Source organism: Camelus bactrianus, chromosome 1 (assembly GCF_048773025.1).
Source record: "Camelus bactrianus isolate YW-2024 breed Bactrian camel chromosome 1, ASM4877302v1, whole genome shotgun sequence".
In the NCBI taxonomy this organism is placed as follows: domain Eukaryota; kingdom Metazoa; phylum Chordata; class Mammalia; order Artiodactyla; family Camelidae; genus Camelus; species Camelus bactrianus.
In genome coordinates, this window is record NC_133539.1 from 107,992,474 (window position 1) to 108,014,676 (window position 22,203).

General features: G+C 33.1%; 1 protein-coding gene across 2 annotated transcripts in view; it reads left to right on the forward strand.

The window, feature by feature from the left end:
• The window catches only part of STAG1 (STAG1 cohesin complex component), a 327,098-nt gene that overhangs the window by 286,018 nt on the left and 18,877 nt on the right, over window positions 1-22,203 (forward strand). For both annotated transcript variants that reach the window (XM_010947702.3, XM_074370861.1), the window contains 5 exons: window positions 11,722-11,814; window positions 13,798-13,972; window positions 15,665-15,804; window positions 18,574-18,675; window positions 21,402-21,550. In XM_010947702.3, coding sequence (XP_010946004.1) covers window positions 11,722-11,814; window positions 13,798-13,972; window positions 15,665-15,804; window positions 18,574-18,675; window positions 21,402-21,550 — 659 coding nt within the window. The remainder of the gene's footprint in view (window positions 1-11,721; window positions 11,815-13,797; window positions 13,973-15,664; window positions 15,805-18,573; window positions 18,676-21,401; window positions 21,551-22,203) is intronic.

A 22,203-nucleotide genomic window follows, 5' to 3' on the forward strand; every position in this document is an offset into this window, starting at 1 on the left:
ATGTTCTTTGATATGGTAAGATTAAATGAGATTGAATATGTCAGTTAAAATTTGAAAGCAAGAGTTTATACATTGTACACAATTACTTTTATTCTGATTTTTTCACCTGGTTGATTTTTATGCTGTTTTTTCCCACTGAGATCATTTTGGTTATCTGAGTTATTTGTATTTTAGCTAAATGTTGATCCTTGGATTTTAGTAAATTTGGGATATATACTGGCCTAAAACTTTAGCATGATTAATGGTTAATTATTCCATTAAGTTTAATTTAAATTTTGTCCTTTTACAATCATGTTCCATGGTTAGAGTGAGAATCTCTATTCTTGGACCTACTTCTTTAGATACTTTGTATTTTTTAATCCTGTTACAACAATTATTTTGAGATTCCTTGCCTTTCGGTTTAATTTTTATCTGACACATTCTCCTAATAAAAGATAACTTCATTTTTGTCATTAATCATACTACAGATTTTGTAGTTGTCATTACCACAGTGGCAATGCAGATTTTGTGGCCAGCACTGATTTTCTTTATGCCAGAAAGAATACCACAGTATATTTTAGATGATTTATTATTTATTGTTCAGTTGATTTCTGTTTATAGTTTTGTGTGCATTTATATCACATGTGAAATTCCCCTTATTTAAGTGTCTCTCAGGTTATTTCTTCTCACTTAGTAATTTTGGTAATTTTTTTAATCCAAAGTATATTCAGTAATCATGTATCAGTTGTGTCTAGAGTTTAAAAATGTTTCTTTCAAAGTGATGAAAAACATGAATCTTCATAACAGGTATAAAAACTTTAAAAACTAATCTTTGGTTGCTAATATTCCTCCTTTTAAAACAATTATTTTAGTGACTCTCATTTATAATAATTACAAGATTGGGATTTGCCACATTTTCTAATCCTCCCTATACAGTGTAAGATATCTCTGAAAATTTAAGAGCCACGTACATAAGCTTTGTACATGTATATAGATTACATTATCATTATCGCATTTCATATACGGTATCAACTTCCTAACTATACTCTCAGCCACATCATTAACTTGTTGTGTAACTAATCTTGAGGCAAGTCACTTATGTAATTTTAAAACAGATAAATTTATATCAAAGCATTTTATCAATTGTAAAGTGATTTCCAGATAGTAATAACAAGTGAAAAATCACTTGTCTGTGTCTGATTACTTTTTATGAAATTAAAAGTTATATTGGGCCATTTTTGTCTAGCTCTCTAGAATTCTGCAAACTATGCTAGGGCTAATAACTGCTATACTGAAAATGTTTGGATAGATACACAAGAATCTTAATAGTGGTTATCTCTGGGAAATAGAAATTCTTTTGGGGCAGGTGTAAGAAGGGGAGAAATTTACTTTTTGCTTTATACCTTTTGTTACTATCTGAGGCTTTGTTTTTCTTGTTGATACTTAACAGTGATACTACTATCACAAAAATTAATATTTAAAAACTACTGGTACAAAAATAGTTTGATTCTCCACCCTTATGTTAGGTTTTGGTTTATCACATATAACTCACGAAGTTGCTGGACTTGGGTGAATACTAGAAAGATGCTTAGTGTGTTCTGTATCTTATTTGCTGTAGCAATATTGGAGCCATAAGAGAATTTGGAAATAATTTGATGAAACCTGTTTGTTTAAGATAAGGCCTAGATGGGAACATTGCTGTTTTTGCCTTGTTGACGTTTTACATTTTGTTAATCACTTGAATATAAATGTTCTAATTTAATCTTCTTAATAATCCTGTAAGGTAGATGTTGTTATTCCCATTTTACAGATAAGAGACCTAATACTTTAAAAAATTGGGACTTGTCTAAAGTCACAGACTTACAGCACAGGTCTTTTGAATCTCAGTCTAATAGTCTTTTTGTTATCACTCTTTAAAATCTTATTAAGCTTTTAATACAACTACTTTTACACAGTTCTGTTGTAGTTTTTTTTTTAACAAATTTTCTGAAAACATATTGGTTGACTCCTTATTGAACACAAACTAGCAATATCTGTTATCAGTTGTGTATGCAAAAGTTATGTCACATGGCAGTTTTCTTTCATCCCTAGAGGTATCTAAATGGGAAGTTACTGTGATTTTAAATGGCTCAGTTTGTAATGCCAGTGGGTTACACAAAGTATATGGAGGACTTTGGTAATGGTGCACCTAAAATTCTCTATCCTTTTTTTTTTTTCCCTTTAATTTGTTTCCTTTTAATTTAAATGTAATACAACAGACCCTTGGGGTCTATATATTTAACACTTGTAGTATTGATTACATAGAGACAACTTCAAAGTCTTATTACATGAATTAATTTTTTTGTTAAATAATTATATTAATATGGAATGAACTATTTATCTAGTGAGGAAGCTGGCCAGCTGACTACTATCTGTTTTTCTCTACTCATTGTTACATTTATAGAAACTCATTTAAATCTCTGAAGAGGTCACTTACATTTTTAATGAATAAATTATGCTTATTAGTTTTTGGTATAAAATATAAGGTAGAATGGTTTTCATAAATTTGAGCTCTCTTGAGTACATGTTCATTTGAAAAACTATATAAGTAAAGTAAAATTTACGAATCCTCCCATCTGTGGATATCCACTGTTAATATTTTGATATATTTTCTTTTAGTACTTTTTCTTAGGTATTTTTGAGTCTTATTGAGATCATGATGTATTTACAATTTTGTATCCCCTCATCAATTAATAACTTTTCATTTATTAAATGTTTATAAATAGTATTTTTAATGTGTGCATGGTAGTCCATAGTGTAGCTATACCATAATTTATGTTACCTCACTCCTCTATTGGATATTTAAGTGGTTTAAACATTTTAACTAATAAAATTAATGCTGTGATAGACACTCTGGTTTAAAAGCTTATTTGTGTTTTACATTGTTTCATCTTAGAAATGGAATTGCTGGGTCAAAGGCTTTTAAGGCTTAATACTTACTGTCAAATTGCTCTTCCAAGAGTATTTTCTAAAGTTTATTTATTTTTCTTCTCTATTATCATGAACTCTGTCTTTCAGGGAAATATGAATGGTAGTTATATTTAAAGTTTAAATTCAAGTTATAATTTAACTCAACAGTGAACACTATTTTGTAAAATGAAGTAAATGAGAAGACTGTATCAAGAATAGGATTAGATCTTTATTTAAAATGGAAGTGTACTGGGTTTCACCAATGGGTATTTCCTCTGTTCCCCTAATGTCCAGAGTTGAAGCTCTTTGGCAGTCTCACAGGTCATGCTCAGTATACTTTGCTCCAGTGCCCCCTAGTGCTGGTCCTGTAGAAGCTGACTTCAGTTTCTCTTCTCTGTAGCAGAAAACATCCTTCTTCCTTCAGCTCCTTCTGGACATATACAAAGACTTTTAAAAGAGCCAGGTAAATAAGAGTTAGGGCTAAGATAATGCCCCTGTTCCCTTTTTTGGCATGGGGATCTAGAATTTATCCTGAATTTTTTTTTCTCCTGGGAGGAGCTGTCCTACTTTCTGCAGTCTTATATTTGTAGTGCTCTCTGCCTTCCACTGCACGTTTCTATTCTAGACAGCAGTAGGAATAGCCTAGGGTAAACATCCCTGCATTCTGGACCCAGGCCCTATTCCTAAGTCTTTAAATTAAAGAAAGTCAACATCCCTCAGATAGCTACGAGTCAAATTATTATTGAGGTGTATAACATATTTACTGCAAAATTTGTTCCTTCATTATCCTCTTGACTGAAGATTCTCCTCTGCAAATTCCAACTTGTTTACCTCCAAGCAAACAGGGACGGAGAAGTTAGGGTGAAGATGGAGCTGATGGTGGCCAAGCCCCATAGGAGACATGTTTAACCTTGCTGTTCTTCATACAAACATATATTCCTAGAAGTGTACTAGAAATAGGCTTAAATGTATGAAAATCTACAAGCTGCTTTCTAGACCTCTTCCCTTCCTCTTCCCTTCCCAGCCCTTTAGAATAGCAATGAATAAGAAAGAGATAGCTCACTCAAGTCCTTGGCCCAAATTCCTACAATAATGAAATATAGATAGTACCTACATCTATAACCATCTGCAGAATTAACTGCTTTGAGGTGGGAGGGAATGGGGCCAGAAGTGGGAAATAATATCTATCCCTGTAGGAATAAAATTTTAGTAGTGCATAACCATTTTGATTTGCTTCATTCTTTTCCAGATCTTTTCCCCTACCTTTTATTTCTTGATAATTCTATCCTTAATAACTGTCTAGTTAGTTTTAAGCCTTTCCTTTTGATTGGTCCATGCTTTCAGAGTCATTCTTTGGTAGCTTTGTTCCTATTAATACTATGTCCTGTCTCAAGTGCATGCTTGACTGGCTGGTCTAGGAAAGTTAAGAGAGAATGATCCAGGTCTTGTTTTTATATCCATTTCTTGTTCAGCTCTCAGAATGTTCTCTTTTTTAAAAAATCTAGAATACTTAAGTAGTAGATGGCTGTTTATACTGAATTCTGAACTTGTCCAAAATTTTATCCAAGTCTAACATTCTAAAAATGTCTGGAAATCAGAAAAAAGTATGTTCAACTTAGACGAGGACTTTCAAGTCATGATTCCAGCATTCCATTAAGAATTCCATGCTGTGTTTGCAGCCCTGTTCCTGGGCTTCTACTTTTGGAGCTTGCTTTCTGATAAGGAATACCTTCCCACCCCTTGTAGGACAGCAGGAGGCTTTCTCAGTTTCGCTAGCCTGTCCAGTTGGATGCTGTTTTTACTTACATAGGAACATTGGTCTTTAAAGTACCTGATTTATAAATACTCTAACTCCTTAAATTACCTCATGATCTAAGTAATGGGCCAGGACTAAGAAGATCTAAATAACAATTATTATAATGTAAAATTCTGTTTTAACTGAATTTATTAGAGACCTAAAGCAACATTAAGAATATTTAAACAAAACACAACACTCCCCACTTTTTAGTACAAAGATTGGAGGAGTTTTTTTAATTAATGATAAAAAAAAGTTTACTTTCCTTTCAGGCCATTTATTTGAATAGAAAAGAAGTAAGTGTTTTATTCTATTTAATATCTCCTGAGTGACAAAGTAATGCCTTTTCCTTTCCACAGTAGGTTTTTTATTTTGAAAATTTTTTTTCAGTGGCCATTCTATAATTACTAGATATTTAAATGACTTCTTGTTGTTGACCCAAGCTTTATATATAAGAAACTCCCGGTTTATAAATAGTACATGTTTCCAGCATTTTTTGTGTTGGAGCATGGTCTTTGGAATTAATTCCAAGTTTGAATTTTGGCTCCATTCCTGACCCCTGTGACAAAGGTATGCAAGTTACTTCACATCTGAACTTTAGTTTTTGAATATGTGGTATTCACTGCTGGCTAAGGTTTTTGGGAAGATTAAATAGAAAGAAATGTTTCAGTAAACAATAACTGCTTTGATAACATTAAATTGCAGTCCTAGTCTGTGCTTTCTTAACTTCTCCCCTGCCAAAACCAAGAATTGATACTAAATGAATTATTATATAAGCCTATGGGAGTATGTAAACATGCTCAATATCTAGTGTAGGTTTCAAATACAGCAGGGTAGATTTTGTCCTCCATCTGTGTTTTGGAAAATTTGGAAATTCAGGTTTCTCACTTTGGTCCTAACAGTCACTACTTTTCCCCTGTTCCTCCGACCCCTCCTTTAGCTTCTTTCATCTTTATACATCACAGGAAAGGAAAATTAGAAGATATTTTGGAACTACAGTAGGCATCATAAGAGTTCATGGATCGTAAGTGGATTAGCCTTTGAGGCAGTGGCAGGAGTCAGCAGGTGGGGATTCAGATCTCCAGGAACGGCAACAACACTGAAAACTAAGTATTACATTTGGGGTTTAAATATCCAATAGTTATTTTGTTGTGTGTTTACAAAAGTGGCACACTCTCTTCTTACCCTCAAAAGAGAACCTAATAGCAGTTATTCATACAAGAAAGCAATTTCAAACGTATAAGGTTTATGTAGGGTGAGGCTTTTTCTCTGGCTCACTGATGTGTCCCAAGTCAATGAGTTTAGTTACATCTGTTTCTATCATATTTAATATGGATAATGACTTATTTGGGCTGAAAGCTAACTTTATGAGCCACATTATATATCAGTGATTATGCTAAGTACAGATAAGCATAATACAGTTTATGCCTCCAAAGAGCTTTATAGTCCAATACAGACTGGACAAACTACAGCACATGGGCCAAATCTGGCCTGACATCTGTTTTTGTAAATAAAGTTTTAATGGAACACAGCAATACTCATTCATTTATGTACTGACTATGGCTGCTTTCTTGCTCCAGTGGCAAAGTTAAGTAGTTGGAACAGAGACATTATGACCCACAAAGCCTAAAATATTTACTATCCAACCCTTTACACAAAAAGTTTGCCAGCCCCTGACCTAATAAGATAACCCCTTGGTCTTGTTTGTCAGTAACCCTATTTGCCCATTCTGGTAACTAGTTTAGTTTTGTGCCCCTTTTTTGTCATAAAAATTGATAAATTCTTAATAGGCTTTATTTTTGTTTTCTAAGATGTTTGACCTGATATAGGGCCTTATCTTACAACTTTATTCTGTTTTATTTCTGCCTATTCTGAAAATACATATTTGTCAAATAATGTTGAACTAATCTTATGTATTTAACTAGTAGGTTTCTCATGGGTGCAGTTTCTGGATGTTATCTTAATTATTATCTAATTATTATCTTAATTTCATAGTTGTGGATAAAAGGACAGTTAAATTTAGTCTTCCTCTAGACACATAAAAATGAAAAGGAATCACCCATTTAAAATCTGCACGTGTTTTGTATGTTAAGGGATTAAAGTCTTCTCTTTCCTCACTGACTATAATTGTAGCAATCTACATTTAGGATCTGTTTTTCTTCCCAAGATGTTAGGGTAGGTCAAGTCTGAGCCTTTGTACCTTCAAGAAAACTAATATAGCTAACATGATAAATTCACCATCTTAATTGTGGCAGCCTTATTTGGGGTCTTCACTGTTGAGATTTTGCTGACCAGGATATATTTTTAAAATATCGTCTTATAACTCATTAAGAGAAATTTCTCTCTCTCTCTCTTTTTTTTTTTTTTTTTTTTTTTTTTTTTTTTTTTTTTGGTCAATAGATCACTGAAAAACTAAAACTATGTTAGATCTTTCACATTTGAGCGTATCAATTTTCATTCTTCTAATTCTTGATTTCGCTAGATCTACAGGGAAGCAAAAAATAAAGTTGAGCTAGTGAAACAGCTTGCAAAATGGATACAAAAGAATATAACCAAGATAGTATAATTTAAATCTCCGTGTAATCTTACCACCTACCCATTCGAGTTCCTTTCCACAGCTACTTTAGGAAAAAGTGCTCTTTATGCCAAGCTGCTTTCTGAAAATAAGAGGAAATACTAGTTTCATTTAGGAAAAAGCATTTGAAATGAAGCATCGTATACTTAGTCTTTATATACCTTATATGACTGAGAGAGGAGATTACTCTTTACTCTTTGCCTTCAGTTTGCATCCCTGTAATTCAGGTACTCTAGCTAGAAAGAATCTATTTAAGTAGAATTTCATTGTGTTCAAAGTGTTAGAGGCACTGTCTATACATTCTAATTTCTTAAAATTGCAGTTTAGAATAATTAGCATACCTTGTTCTTTGGTTTTTCTTTTTCAGTGTTTTGAGTTGACTGGCATTTTTGTTTATATATAAATATATTTGGGTAATTTCAGTTTCAAATTTCTTACCTCCATAATGCTGCCAATTTCTTCAATATGTTATTTTTTTCACATTATAGAGTCATAGCAAAATGATTAGGAGCACAGATTCTAGGCAAACTGCTCTGGTTAATTTACTCCTTCACTTGCTAGCTGTGTCTTTGCCTGCATTTAACATTTCTGTGCCTGTTTCTTCATGTATAAAATGGGAGTGATAATATCAGTACCCATCACAGTTGAGAGGATTAGTTGAGTTAATATATGAAAAGCTTAGATTAGTTCCTGGTACACAGTAAGTGCCATAGTAACTTTATGTAGCAGAAGATGCCAGCAGAATGTAGTTTGTAGGATGAATAAAGTACTATATTCTGAAAGCCAAAAGAACCTAAATTCTATTTCCAGCTGTTCAAAGGGATTTACCAGATGAGATTAGCTAATGCTGTTAAATATATAGTATCTGTGCCTATTTACCTAAACCTATTGGTATTTATATTTTTCTCAGTGAAATCTAACTAATTCCAATTAAATTAACTTTCTTGAGCACTCAGTATTTAAGTTGCATCCAAATCTAGGCTAAACTAGTGCTAAAGAAGGCCTTTAGCTTCTATTTCCTTGGTTGCTTCCCATTTCCACTTTCTTCCTAAAATGCTACTGCTGATTGCTCATCAGTAGGTTCCTTACTTAGTTGTGATGTTAAATTTGCAGCTCTTCAGATGAGTTGGCAAGTAATCATTTTACATGAGACACATTTATTTTATGATTGACCTTTAAAGGAATCTTGCCTCCAATTCCAGAGATAGCTGATTCCCTAGACTGCTTCTTATTGCACACAAACCTGAAGTTTAAGGTAATAAAGGAACATTAATAAACTCCTAGCATCACTTTTTGACTCTATTTATTGTTTGATAAAATGAACACATTACATATTTGTCCCTAGGATTGTGGTGTCATCTGTATTATGTTATACTTAGATTTCATTCAACAAATATTTGCTGAAAACCTACTCTGTGCCAAGCACTGTTCTAGGTACTGACAGTGGAACAGTGAACATTCATCCTTTGAATATGACGTTTACCAGGTAGCACCTCTGTGTTCTCATTTGAGTGCCTAGGATTAATTCAACAGAATCATAGAATGCCATAGAATCTCAGAGAACACATAGTTCAACCCTCTTGTCTATAGATTTTTAAAATCTGCAATCCTGAGATATAAAATAATTTCTCTAAGATCACATAGCTAGTTAGTAGTATGCCCTGCATTTTGTTTTTCTTTCAGTTATTTATTCAGCATTCTCCAATATTTTCTATTAAAAAGATTAACAAACACCCCAGAAGACCTCTCTAGCAGCCATCCTATTTTTCTCTGACTCTTTACAAACTTTTTTGAAAGAGTTGCCGTCTTCCTTATCTTCCTTTCAACCCATTGCAGTTTGACTTTAGACCTTTTAATTCTGTTGAAAGTGTTCTCCCCAAGATTTCTCTCAACCTCGGTTGCTTTATCCTTGGAATACTTTCTAATCCTTATCTTGTCTTTTGTCTTAGTGGCATTTGTCATTGTTAAACTATTCCCTTCATTTTAAAATACTTTGTTTCATTACCTGTGGGATGCCATATTCTGGTTTTATTTCTACTTTTCAGACCATTTCTATTTCCTCATATGATTTTCTTTCTCATCCATCTGTTAAATATTGGTGTTCCCCAGGATACTTTTGTCAGCCTTCTTTACATGTTCTTCTTGAATAATCTCATCTACTTCCATTGCTTCTGTTGCCATCTAAATGCCTCGGACTCCCAAATCTCTATTCTTGCTCAAATTCTTTTCCATGGACTTTGAACTCATCCAGCTGCCTACTAGACATCTCCAATTGGATATCTTTCAGGGTTCTCAGATCATCATCTCTAAAGGTGTCACCTTAGCATTTGTTTCTATGTTAACTGTTTCCATGACTTATACTATAATCCATCTAGTTGGCAATTACCTGGAAATTTAGGATTAACATCAGCATCCCCTGTTCTGATTAGTTCCTGAATTCTGTCCATTCTGCTGCTTAAATTTCTTTTCACTCTGTTTATATCTTTACTGCCAGTATTTTATTTTCAGGCCCTCATCTTAGATTATGTCTTTGGCTTTTGTTCATATGTGCAGAAGTATAATGATTAGGAGTATGGGCTTCAGAGTCAAATAACCCTAGTTTTGGATCCTTACCCTGTCTCTTAGAATCTGTATGTTCTCTGAACTTCAGTTTCCTCATCTGTAAAATAGGCATATCACCACTTACTTCATAGCATGATTGTGAGACTTAAATTTATGGCCCTTAGAACATAGTATTTGCTATATAATAAGCCCTCAGCAGGTTTTTTTTACTATTAACTAGTCTCCCTATTCTACATCATTCTCCCTTCTGCCTAGAATATGATTCTTTAAATTTGAGCACTTTCCTGATAAAAATCCTTATTCAGTAGTTCCTTATTTTCATCAGGATAATGGCCAAATGATTTAACATGGCATTTTAAAGTCTTCCCTTTTAGTAGAAATGGATCCTCTTTTACTCTTCCGCTTTTCTCTCACCACTCTTCCCTCTATTTATACCCCAGCTATAGTGAACTAACAGTCTCTCAAAAGCACCGCCAGGCTTTTGAACATTCTGTGCCCTCTGAAACACCTTTCCTTACAGGTCGGTCATTTTTAGTTGTTGTTTAGAACTCCGCTTACATGTCCCTTTGGGAACCCTTCTGTGACTACCTTTGACTCTTGGTTAGGCTTTCCAACATAGCACTCCTTACATCCTATTGCAGCTGCCTGTTCTCTTGTCTCCTTCCCCTAGTGCATTGTGAATCTTTGAAATTAAAGAAGGGCAGGGAGTGCTGAGGCTTGGTTATTGGAAGTTCATCTTCAGAAACATTAAAAGTTCTGCAGGCAGTGTCCTTTTTACTACTCTGCACAATAGAAGCTTATTCCTTCTTCTGAATACTGCACTAATTTTAGTTAGAGGATATATTTATAATTTTTAAGTATCATTATTTGGGGTGTAAAGATCCCAAAAAGAATTAAGTACTGTCATCTGTACAAAATAGAGTAGCTTAAATTTTAGTTTCATAGAGTACTTTTTAAAAGTGATTTCTACATCAGCCTGTGCTCATTTAATTACTCTTCATTATTGTTTTAAATATGAATATAATACTGAATTACCTGCCGGCATCTTGGTCATTAGTCAATGAGAAGAATAAGAGCTCTGATATCAATCAGTCCTGGTTTCAAACCCTTGCTAATAATAACTACTTCTAATCAATGTAAATAATAAATTAATATAACAGTTCTCAAACCAGTACCTGGCACATTATAGATGCTTAATAAATTTAAATTTCCTTTTATACTTTTCAGATGTTTCATATCAAATATTATATGGCCATCTAATTAAATCCTATTCACTCACCTTACATGAAAAATTATCTTCCTATGAAGCTCCCTCCAGCTCGGCTCTGTCTGCTACCGTTAGAGTTAATACAAAATAATTGAACACTTAATTACTCTAATTGGTCTAACTCCCTACTAAGATGTTAACTCTTTGAGGACATGGACACTATCTTAAAGTTCTTTTTCCCCTAGACATTTTGCAGAGTGCTGAGAACATGAGAGAAATTCAGTACACGTTTGTTGCTTAATTGATTTTTTCAGCATGCTCCCTCACTCTACTACCAGCTAGTATTTGTTATAGGAATGACTAACAATTTTAGTATCAGCCTAAGTAAACCATATTTATAAAGGAAAATATGTTGGAGGAAATCATACTGAGCATTCCAAAGCTAAATAGAACTATTTGGGATTATTAGTTTCGCTGACCCTTCCATTAGGAGAACTAGGAAATAACTGTATGACTTGGTTCCCAACAGTGAATTTGGTTTTATGAATTTCCTTAACAAGAAGCTAATTTGACTATTTTCCATTTATTATTTCTTCTGAATCAGTTTTCTGGGGTACTATATTTCATGCTTGCAAATTTGAATGTGTCTTACAGGACGATTTGTTGGTTTTGAGGAAAACAGTGAAATCCTTTTTGGCTGTTTGCCAACAGTGCCTATCTAATGTTAATACTCCAGTGAAGGAACAGGTAAGAAATTATCAGTTAAGAGCTTTCAATAAAAATAACTCAAAATGCATTGAAGAACAGAGAGAAGATGATCTTCAATTTTTTATAGCACTTCTTAGCATGAAGGTCTGTTTCTAACATTTTTGGGACCTGGGACAAGAGTATAGATATCTAAATATTTAAATTATAAAGCAGCTAACAAACGTGTTATAAGTCTTTGTACCTTGACAAGTATACTGTCATAATGGCCTGGAAGCCCAGGTTCAGATGTAGATTCTTGATTTCTAAGACTTCTGTGCCAGAATTTGGAGGGTTGGGGAGCTGTCATGTGGCCTGCCTTCTTCTCATCTCACCTTTAGCTCTTTTCCCACACCAGGAGGAACTGCCCACATGTCACATGTGAACAGTTCAGCCCACCTGTCCAAACTCTATCAGCATCACTCCCTCAAACAGCTGCTCCTTGACTACACTGGGGCCTAGGAGTACACACGGGGGATGCAGAGTGCCTAAGGGAGAGGCCTGTGCAGCCTCTGAGAGCAGAATCAGGTCTGTTAAGGCAAGGAATTCCTGAATCCCTATGCCTGGACAGTGGTGTAGAAGTAGGGATGCAGGTGAGCAAATTCCATTGGTCCAACAGACTGCTTCCTCACTCCTTGGGGAGGGGTGTAGTCCAAAGAGAGTCAAAGTGGAGCCCAAAGCGGTATCATTTTCATGACGTAATTTTGTAAACAATTTAAATATACTATTCTATTAGGAAGTACTTTTATATAAAAGTACTTTTACCCTTTCCGTTCTATATTTTATTATGATGTTGGGCTAGAAAAACAGTCTGTATCTAGTTAGTACAATAGCACTTACCCTTTGCTGTCTCTTCTTACAAATAGATTATCACAGGTCTTTTCTTTATTAAGTTTTCTTTATTAAGCAGAGATGGTCTTTCCTAAACCTTATTCTCTGAACATTTTGAACTCAACCAGCGCTGTCTCAAAGTACCTAGCTCAGCACATTTAAACCAAAAACTTGTGTTTCTGCATCGTCACTGTTTGGTGACATCCAGAAGTACAGCCTCAGTTTAAAAAAATATATTTCTCTGGATCCCTTTATGCTCTCCTCTTTTCAAGTGACTCTAAATTTATGTATTCATGATCGTGTACTTAGAGCATGAACTGCCATGATTCTCGCTGAAGGTGAACAGCCACGTATTACATACCATCTTCAAATACATACCAAAATTGTGTTTTCCCATAGAATAAATTTTTAGAGGGAAATGAGTGGATTGTTTTGAGGCATCAAAGCCCTCATTTATTCCATAAGAAAATCTTTCAATTTCAGTAAATTGATGGCACAGGTTTATTTTATAACATCCATTTAATAGGATAAATTTAGAACATAATCATACTTTTCTCTATGGGGATATGTACTGAAAGTTACTATATGCAATAACATTTCTTGGGAAGCTTTTAGTTACTGATTCTTAATGTGAATGATCTTGAATTCAGTTTTAACCTACTGTTCCAAATTTTGTTTTACATTAGATTTTTTCAGAAGAATCCAAAATAGTACCTTACAGATTTAAAGTACTACATTGTAATTTGTTGAATTAGACAGTTTGTCTTAAGATTTATGGTTATTTTTTGATTAAGCAGTATATGATTGATTTCTAACCTGTGATTAATTCATTATTTCAATTTTGTGTTTCCAGAGTTGAGTTTAACTCATTTTTTCTAAGTTTAAGTCAAAACCTCTAAACTATTTTAATACAGCCAAGTGAAAGAAATAGGTTCTATTTAGGAGAGTGGAGAGTCTTAAATATGACTAGTGTGCAATGAGAAAAATAATTTTATTATGTTTGAAAATTAAGTAGCTACAATTTAAGTACTCAGGATTTCTATTATGATACTGTTAATGAACCGTATGTAATTTAATATATTTTCATTAGCATCTATTTGTAGTTATAGCTATATTTGTACAATGTTTTACTAATGAATTTCTTTTGCATTCCAGGCTTTCATGTTACTCTGTGATCTTTTGATGATTTTTAGCCACCAATTAATGACAGGTGGCAGGGAGGGCCTTCAGCCTTTGGTGTTTAATCCAGATACAGGACTTCAGTCTGAACTCCTCAGTTTTGTGATGGATCATGTTTTCATTGACCAAGATGAGGAGAACCAGAGCATGGGTATTTGAAGCTGTCATCTTATCAATGTTGATTTTGTTTTACCAACTCCAAAAGATAAAAGAAAAACATTCAAATTCAATCCTAAAATGTACTAAAATTTCTCTTGTGAAAAATAAGTTAATAATACATTCATGTAGTTCAGAAACCAACAAGAATAAAAATATACACAGTGAAGTATCTCTCCTTTAACATAGTACCTTAGAGGTCTTACCACATCACTATATACAGAACTCCCTTATTCTAACAGCCACATAGTATTTTTTTTGTTTAAATACAGCTTAATTTATATTATTCATCTCATATTGAGTGACATTTGGCTAGTTTCCAATCTGCCATTAAAAACTATGCTCTAGTGAATAATTGTGCACATTTGTCGTTTCCCACATGTGTAAAATGTGTATGTAGGATAGATGTTTTTTCTAATTGAGCTACATCCAGGTTTACAATTTTTCTGAAGAGAGTGAGTTCCTTTCTGTTCGTGAGTGGCCATCATACATTACTGAAGTTAACAAAATATGACTCTAAGATATTAAGTGCTAAAAGAATGTTTTCAAACTCATCAGTCAAAATTGTGCTGAGCCTGCAGAATGAAAGCTTAACAAAATTAGACTGGATATAAATATTATATAGAATGGGTTATTTGTGAAATAGAATATTGAAGCTCTGTAAAGTAAGATGTGTGACCTATCAGATTTACAGATCTATTTGGTGCTATTAGAATGTTCTTCTACAGGACATTTTAGAAGATACCGGACTGTGAAACAAAGTGTCTTTATTATGAGTCCATATTAATCTCAGGAGATCAAATTTACCTGCTACTTGTCTTAAGCAAACAGATTTCTAACTTCTCAAAGCATTAATACTTCACAGCAGGACCAGTTAGTAGAAAAGGAAGAGAGAAGTTGAGAGTAATTTTTTAATGAATATATACACATGTGAAGAAGGGAAGAAAAGAACACTGTCCCTAATAAAAGGCGGGCCAAGACATAAGAGGGTCAATACAGAGCCTGAAGCAAATGTGTTAAATTTCTCCACAAGGCTTCAAACGATAAAATCTTCTTAGGATTAGAAACAAATAAAGCAAGAGTGCCTGAGAATCTTTAAAATGAGGAATAAACACTACTTGTTTTGAAAGTATTTGATAAAGTGTTTTTAAAAAATGTATATGTACATAACATGGTTTACAAAATATACTTCATTTCTCAGCTTACAGTTGTAACCATGTTTAGGACAAGAACTGAAAACTAACTTCTCCATGTAGTTTCCATTACTCCCTGTATATTTATCTAAAAGAAAACTTTCCCGCTATGTCTTAAAAATTTCCAGAAATTTCTTTTCTGTGGAAATATATTAGCACATAAGGAATATTGAAAACAAAAAGACAGCATTTTTAAGGTAAACAGACAACCATATTATGACAAAAGTATCAGAAAAAAACCTATATATGGTTTGCTTATCTTACTCAGTCTTTGTTACGACAGTCTCCTAGAATATAGGAACCTTAGTGCCCACTAAGTGTTTAAGAAATGCGTGACTAAATATAGTACCATAAAATAATCAGTAGAACTCAGAGTTTTTATCCCTTCTAACATTGAATTGTATCTATTTGTAAAGTTATAAGCTGGGTTTTTATTACGTAGATCATTTGGATAAAGGGCCATAGTTCATAACTAATTTGTTTTCTGTGGTTAGAGGGTGATGAAGAAGATGAAGCTAATAAAATTGAGGCCTTACATAAGAGAAGGAATCTACTTGCTGCCTTCAGCAAACTTATCATTTATGATATTGTTGACATGCATGCAGCTGCAGACATCTTTAAACACTACATGAAGGTATAGTTTCATATTCTTTTTTTATGGGTAAGGGTATTTATTAAGATAATATAGTTTCATATTCTTATTTTTCTTCTTCCACCTAAGTGGCAGATAAGTTTTCAATTAAAAATGAAAGGATGATGACGTAAGCTAAAATTGGCAGCGTTTACCTGTGATTTATTGATGTTTTGATATATTTAAAATTTCTCTTATTTTATATAACTTTTTATCACTCTGTACCATTATATCAATTCCATAAGGTAGGAGTTCCTTATATTTATATGAAAGAATGCCTTTTTACTTTCATGAGGCCATGGACTCTTCTTATGGAAGAAAGCTAATCTATCTTCCCTAAGACATCTCTTCAGATAGATTTATAAGTATGCCTACTGTGTACCATGCCACCTGCTAGGCACTAAAGTTACAAAGATTTTTTTAACTTCCTGCTTCAAAGTGGTCTAAAGCTGGAGATAGTCAAATAATTAGATAATTGCATTTATGCAGTGTAATCGAGGTATCTATAGGGATTCCTGAAAATATGTAAATCAGATACCCAACTTTTAAGAAATATGAGGATTAATGAAAACTGCTTAGAAGTGACTTCTGAACTAAGTCTGAGGTAATAAACATAAATTAGTCAGTCAAGCAAAGAAGTAGTGAGAGGATATGTAGGCAGGTTGAACCTCACATATGAAGACACAAAGGAATAGGAATTGTAGGGGAAATGCAGGTAATTTGGTATAGGAACGTAGATTGTTTATGAGAATGGAATCAGAGACAATATTTAAAGAAGCTGACAGGTTAGACCTTATGTGCTGTGTGAGAAATTAGGAATTTTTTCCTGAGAGAAGTAAGGAGATGTCAAAGGGTTTCAAACCATTCTTCATATGACAGGATTTTTGGTAGGTACTCACCTTCCTGACTGTGTTCCTTTCCATGAGCTCCATTTTGTTCCTGAACCTCAAAAAAACCAGTGCTCAAAAATCTTTATGATATAGCCTAATAGGCACACTTCTCAGTTTATGTATTTTTACCTTGTTCTCATATCAGAGACAGTATTGTATTTCTGTTCAGAATATTGTGTATGTTACTGATTCACTTGTATATTTATTTATGTTTAGGCAATAATAAGTGAAATAACAATTCTAGTTATGACATGGTAACATTCATCATATTTTGCTGAACAATTACAATGTGATGAGCACTGTGTTAGTAGCAAGAGAATTAAGGCATGATTTCTGTGCTAAGGAGGTTACAGATTAACAGAGAAACTGATATGTAAACATAATAAAAAGAAACTTTCTAATAATGAATAGCTGCCTATGTGTTATGCCATTTATATTTGAGATACTGTTCTAAGGTTTTTACATTACTTTGTTGATTACAGTAACCCTGGGAGGTAGGAAAAAATATTTACGGATAAGGAAATTAAAGCTCAGTGAGATTAAATAACTTTCCAAGGTCACGCTACTATTAAAGGAGCAAAAACTGGCATCTGATTTTAAGTTGTCTAGCTTTAAAGCTGAGCTCTTTGCACTGGACCATAGAGCCTCAGCATGATTATTGTAGTGATAGATGTACAAATTACAAAGCAAGCAACAGAGAGAGAGACTGACTTAAGTGAGGAACCAGAGAAGGCTTCCAGAAGTCTAAACAGGGTTTGGTTGGATGAATATGAGCTTTACCGAGTTTTTTTCCTTATCATTCCTTGACAATACTGCATTGGTTTCAAGAAATGAGCTTTATCCAAACCTTTTATCATCCTTTGCAATTTTTACACATCTTTGTTCATTATACACTTTAATCTTTTTGTTTGCATTTTAATAGTTGTTTACAGCTCTTTGTTATATATTCTTGGCTGTTTGGCTTTTTGCCTCACTTCTTTATGTGATCATTAAAACTCTGAATTTATTGTTGATCTGCCTGTTGACCACTTTAGTGCTTGCATATATCTTTCTCTTTTTTTCTGCATTGAGATAATTTTTAATTGTACCAAAAGGATGATTCTTTTGAGATATTTTCTTTTTTTCACACATCACATCATGGAAGCATACTCATCTTTTTGAATATTATAAAAATCCAGGGTCAGGCTAATATAGTCACATCTTTACATAGGTTATAGGTTTTAGGCTTTACCTTGGAAATAACATCCAGGTTTAATGGTTTCAAATAAAGTTTCTCCTAATTACTTACTCACAAGGAAAATTCTTTAAATTCTATGTCAAAAATTTGAGTTATAAAGAAATTAGTTGAATCATTCTCAATCACTATCGAAGTCGGTGTTTTTACTTTTTATATTGTAATAGTATAATATAGGCCATGTTGTGGGGGGAAATGAGATAGTATGCAAAAGTATTAAATGAAAAGTTAAGTCTGTTACTCTAACCTGCCCTTCCCCTTATTTAGGCCCACTCCCCAGAAGGAAGCAATTTTAACTGTCTGGTCTTAGTTTTTCCAGAAGTTGCTATCAAAGTTCTGTTTCTTGATTTGTTACCTTTTAAATGGTGACTGTTCAATCCATGTTGTAAAGAATGAGGAATTTTATTCACCTGTATTACTTCCTCTTCTCTCGAAATTCCTAGTTTCTTGGGTTTTTTATTATTTATTTCATAATCTTAAATACCAAATGTGTATTCTTTAATTTTAGACAATACCTTTTTAACCTCATTAGGTTTAAGATGAAAAATTAAACACCCGTGTACTCACCTTTCCATTTCTTTCACTAACCTATTCTTTACCTCATGAAATTTCAACAGTTTTAAAGCTGTTTTCTTTCTTGCCCCACAGTATTACAATGACTATGGTGATATCATTAAGGAAACACTGAGTAAAACCAGGCAGATTGATAAAATTCAGTGTGCCAAGACCCTCATTCTCAGTTTACAGCAGGTAAGAAATTTGAAAAGAAAGAGATCTAGAGTAGAATTATTATTATTATTATTGAGCATTTCCATGTACTTATTATGTGCTAGGTATCTTACCTCATTTAAATTAGGCCGTTATATCAGTGCATTACTGTGGATACTTTCTGGTACAAAACTTGTTTACATGTCTTTTCTTTTGGAAGATAATCCTGTAATTCCCATTTCAAATAGATGAAATCCTAAGGTGGTCTACTCTTAGACCAGATGAAATGCCAAACTGGATATTAAAAAGTAACCATTTTAAAAGAAAAATATAAAAATGCATTTTAAAAGTGTTTAATGACAGAAGGGGCAACAGTAGTATCCAAATAAGAAAATATGTCACATATATTGCCTAAAAGGATTCCTAGTAAATGCCTAGTGTTAATATAAAGATTAGTGGGGTTGGGGAGGATGGCTATAGATATGTATGTATATATGTAGTTCTATGATAAAGGTCTGATTTCAAATCAGTGGGGAAAGGTTTGGGCCTATTTAAAAAAATGGTGATGGGTCCATTGACAGTATGTTTGGAAAAATAACTTTGTAACCCTACCTAACATGTACCCAACTTAACTACTAGGTGGATTATATATAAATGTTAAAAAATTAAAAGTTTATAAGAAAATAAAAGGATATATTTATATCCTGGAGTAGAGAACTCTTCACTAAGGAGAGAAGCCACAAAATAAAAAAATTGATGATATACATAAACTTTAATAGATACAAACATCTATCAGCACTCTGAACAAAATGAAAAAACAAATGACAGATTGTGGGAAAATATTTTTAATCATATATCACAAATCCTACAAATCAGTAACAAAGGTGAATAAACATCATACAAAAGTAAGCAAATGGAAAGCCACTTTTTAGAAGAGGAAGTCTTAAAAACCAGTAAACATATGAGAAGAAGCATAACTTCATTAATTAATGTAATACACATTGAAACAAGGAGACATTTATTATTACTGCTGAACAGATTGGTGAATGATTGATAATACCAGTGATTGTTAAAATGTGGCAAGAAAAGGTCCCTTGTGAAAACAATTGCTCTTACCTTCTTGGAATATAATTTGGCAACATATTTCAAAATTTAAGATCTACATTCCCTTCAAACCAGTTTTTTTGCTACTTAGGTATCTACGTAGATACATGCAGGTTTGCACAAAGATGTATATGTAAAAAATGTTTTACTGCAGCATTCTTTGTTATATTGCAAAATTGGAAGTAATCTAAATGTCCATCAACAGAGAAATGATTAAATGAATTGATACTTTGAAGTAGCTAAAAGATTTTTAAGACAAAATAGTAAGTGAAAAGTAGTAAGTTTCAGGACAAAATATGTAGTACAGTACCATTTATGTAAAAATTAAAACTTTATATTAATATATCTAAATTGATCTAGGAGACTTTTAAACTTTAGCATTGTTTACCTTTGGAGAGAAGATGCTATATAGTGGGAAAGAGAAAAGAGAACTTTTACTTTGATATTCTTTGAATCTTGTACAGTGAAATGTATTCTTTCTATTCATTTTTAAAGTTTAAGGCTATTTACAATTATCTGTAAAAACATTTTAAAGTTTAAGAATTTATAAACAATTACCTGTCAATAAATTTGAAAATCTCTGGAAGAAGTGCAGTTTCCAATCATGGCACAGTACTTCAGGCCAATCTAATGCTAAAGAAAACCAAAAAGGTAGACGACATAGTAGAAGACAAGAGCTATTTCAATGAAGTGGTGTGATTAGAGTTAACTGAGAGATTAGGAGATGAGGAAGTGAAGAAAACAAATGTAAACAATGCTTCTCAGGATCTTTGCCATGAAGAGAATGGGAAAAATGCATTGGTAGCTGGCAGAGGAGATGGAGTTGAGAAGTTACGGTTGTTTGCTTTTTAAGGTGCATGCATGTAACAGAGAAGGAGTAGTTAATGATGCAGGAGAAAGTGGTAGTACAGGAGCAAAATTACTGAGTAGGTAAAAGATACTGAGATTCAGTATATACAGAAGGAGTGGCTTTAGATGAGAGCTTGAACTGTTCATCTCTCATAATAGGGAAGACAAATGTATACAAATGCATGTAAGTGTCTAACTTTGGTGGCAGAATGGTGATTGCTTTTATATTCTTTAGTACTCCAGGGTTTTGTTTTTGTTGTTATTTTGACACAATATACGTAATGTGTATGTAAGTTATAAAAACCCCTCCACTCAGTTTAAGAACTTTTTTGTGTATTTTGTTACTGGGTGAGAAAAATCACCCCGTAAATCTAAATGGTCTTCTCTTACATAATGTTCTTGTCTAAGATAATAAGTGAAAAAAACAAAGTTCTGAACCCTGTATTTCATATATTACCATTCCTGTGAAAACAATAAAAGGAATATATAAATGTTTATGAATACATACTGTGTTTCTGTAAACATATTTGTTTTTCCCAACCTAAAGTGCATTCCTTTTTGGTTAAAAAAAAAAAAGGAAGGAAGAAAGAAAGAAATTCTTGTTTGCGTTTAATCACACAGTTAGCATGAAAATGAGCTCAAGAAAGTAGTAATAGTAGGTGACTTAAAAGGGGAACACTGTAGCTACAGTTAGTACAAGGAGGGATATATATTTTACCATATGCCTTTTAAATACTTTTAAATTATATTACTTATTCTAATAATAAATAAATACTTCTTAGCTATAGGTTTTTTACTCTTTTTCTTTGTACCAGTTGTTCAATGAACTTGTTCAAGAGCAAGGTCCCAACCTAGATAGGACATCTGCCCATGTCAGTGGCATTAAAGAATTGGCACGTCGCTTTGCACTTACATTTGGATTGGACCAGATCAAGACACGAGAAGCAGTTGCCACACTTCACAAGTGAGTGATCTAAATAAACACTGGTTTATTACAACACTGGTTTATTACAAGTTATTAATTTAACTAAAATAACATTTATTTGACTAATTTTTAAAGTGACAAGTTTTAGAATTCTCAGGTTATAAGAATTTTAGAGACTATCTAATCTAGTGATCTCACTAGAAGGGTCTGTTTAATTTGAAAAATACTTATTTACATCACCCATTTTTTTCATCTTATAAAAAAGGGAAGTTTTAATCAAATATTCTTTGTCTGGTCTGTCAGTGAGAAAATGTCCTGGGAGACAAAGGTTTTAAAAACACTGCAAAAATTATCAAAAAAAGTATTAGCAAATCAAATCCAACAACACATAAAAAAGATATCATATACCATGATCAAGTAGGATTCACCCCAGGGTTACAAGGATGGGTCAACATATGCAAATCAATCAATGTAATACACCACATCAACAAAAGAAAAGTCAAAAACATGATCATCTCAATAGGTGCAGAAAAAGCATTGATAAATTTCAACATACATTCATGATAAAAACTCTTACCAAAGTAAGTATAGAGGGACCATAACTCAATATAATAAAAGCTATTAATGACAAACCCACAGCCGATATAATACTCAATGATGAAAAGCTGAAAGCCTTCCTGCTAAAATCTGGA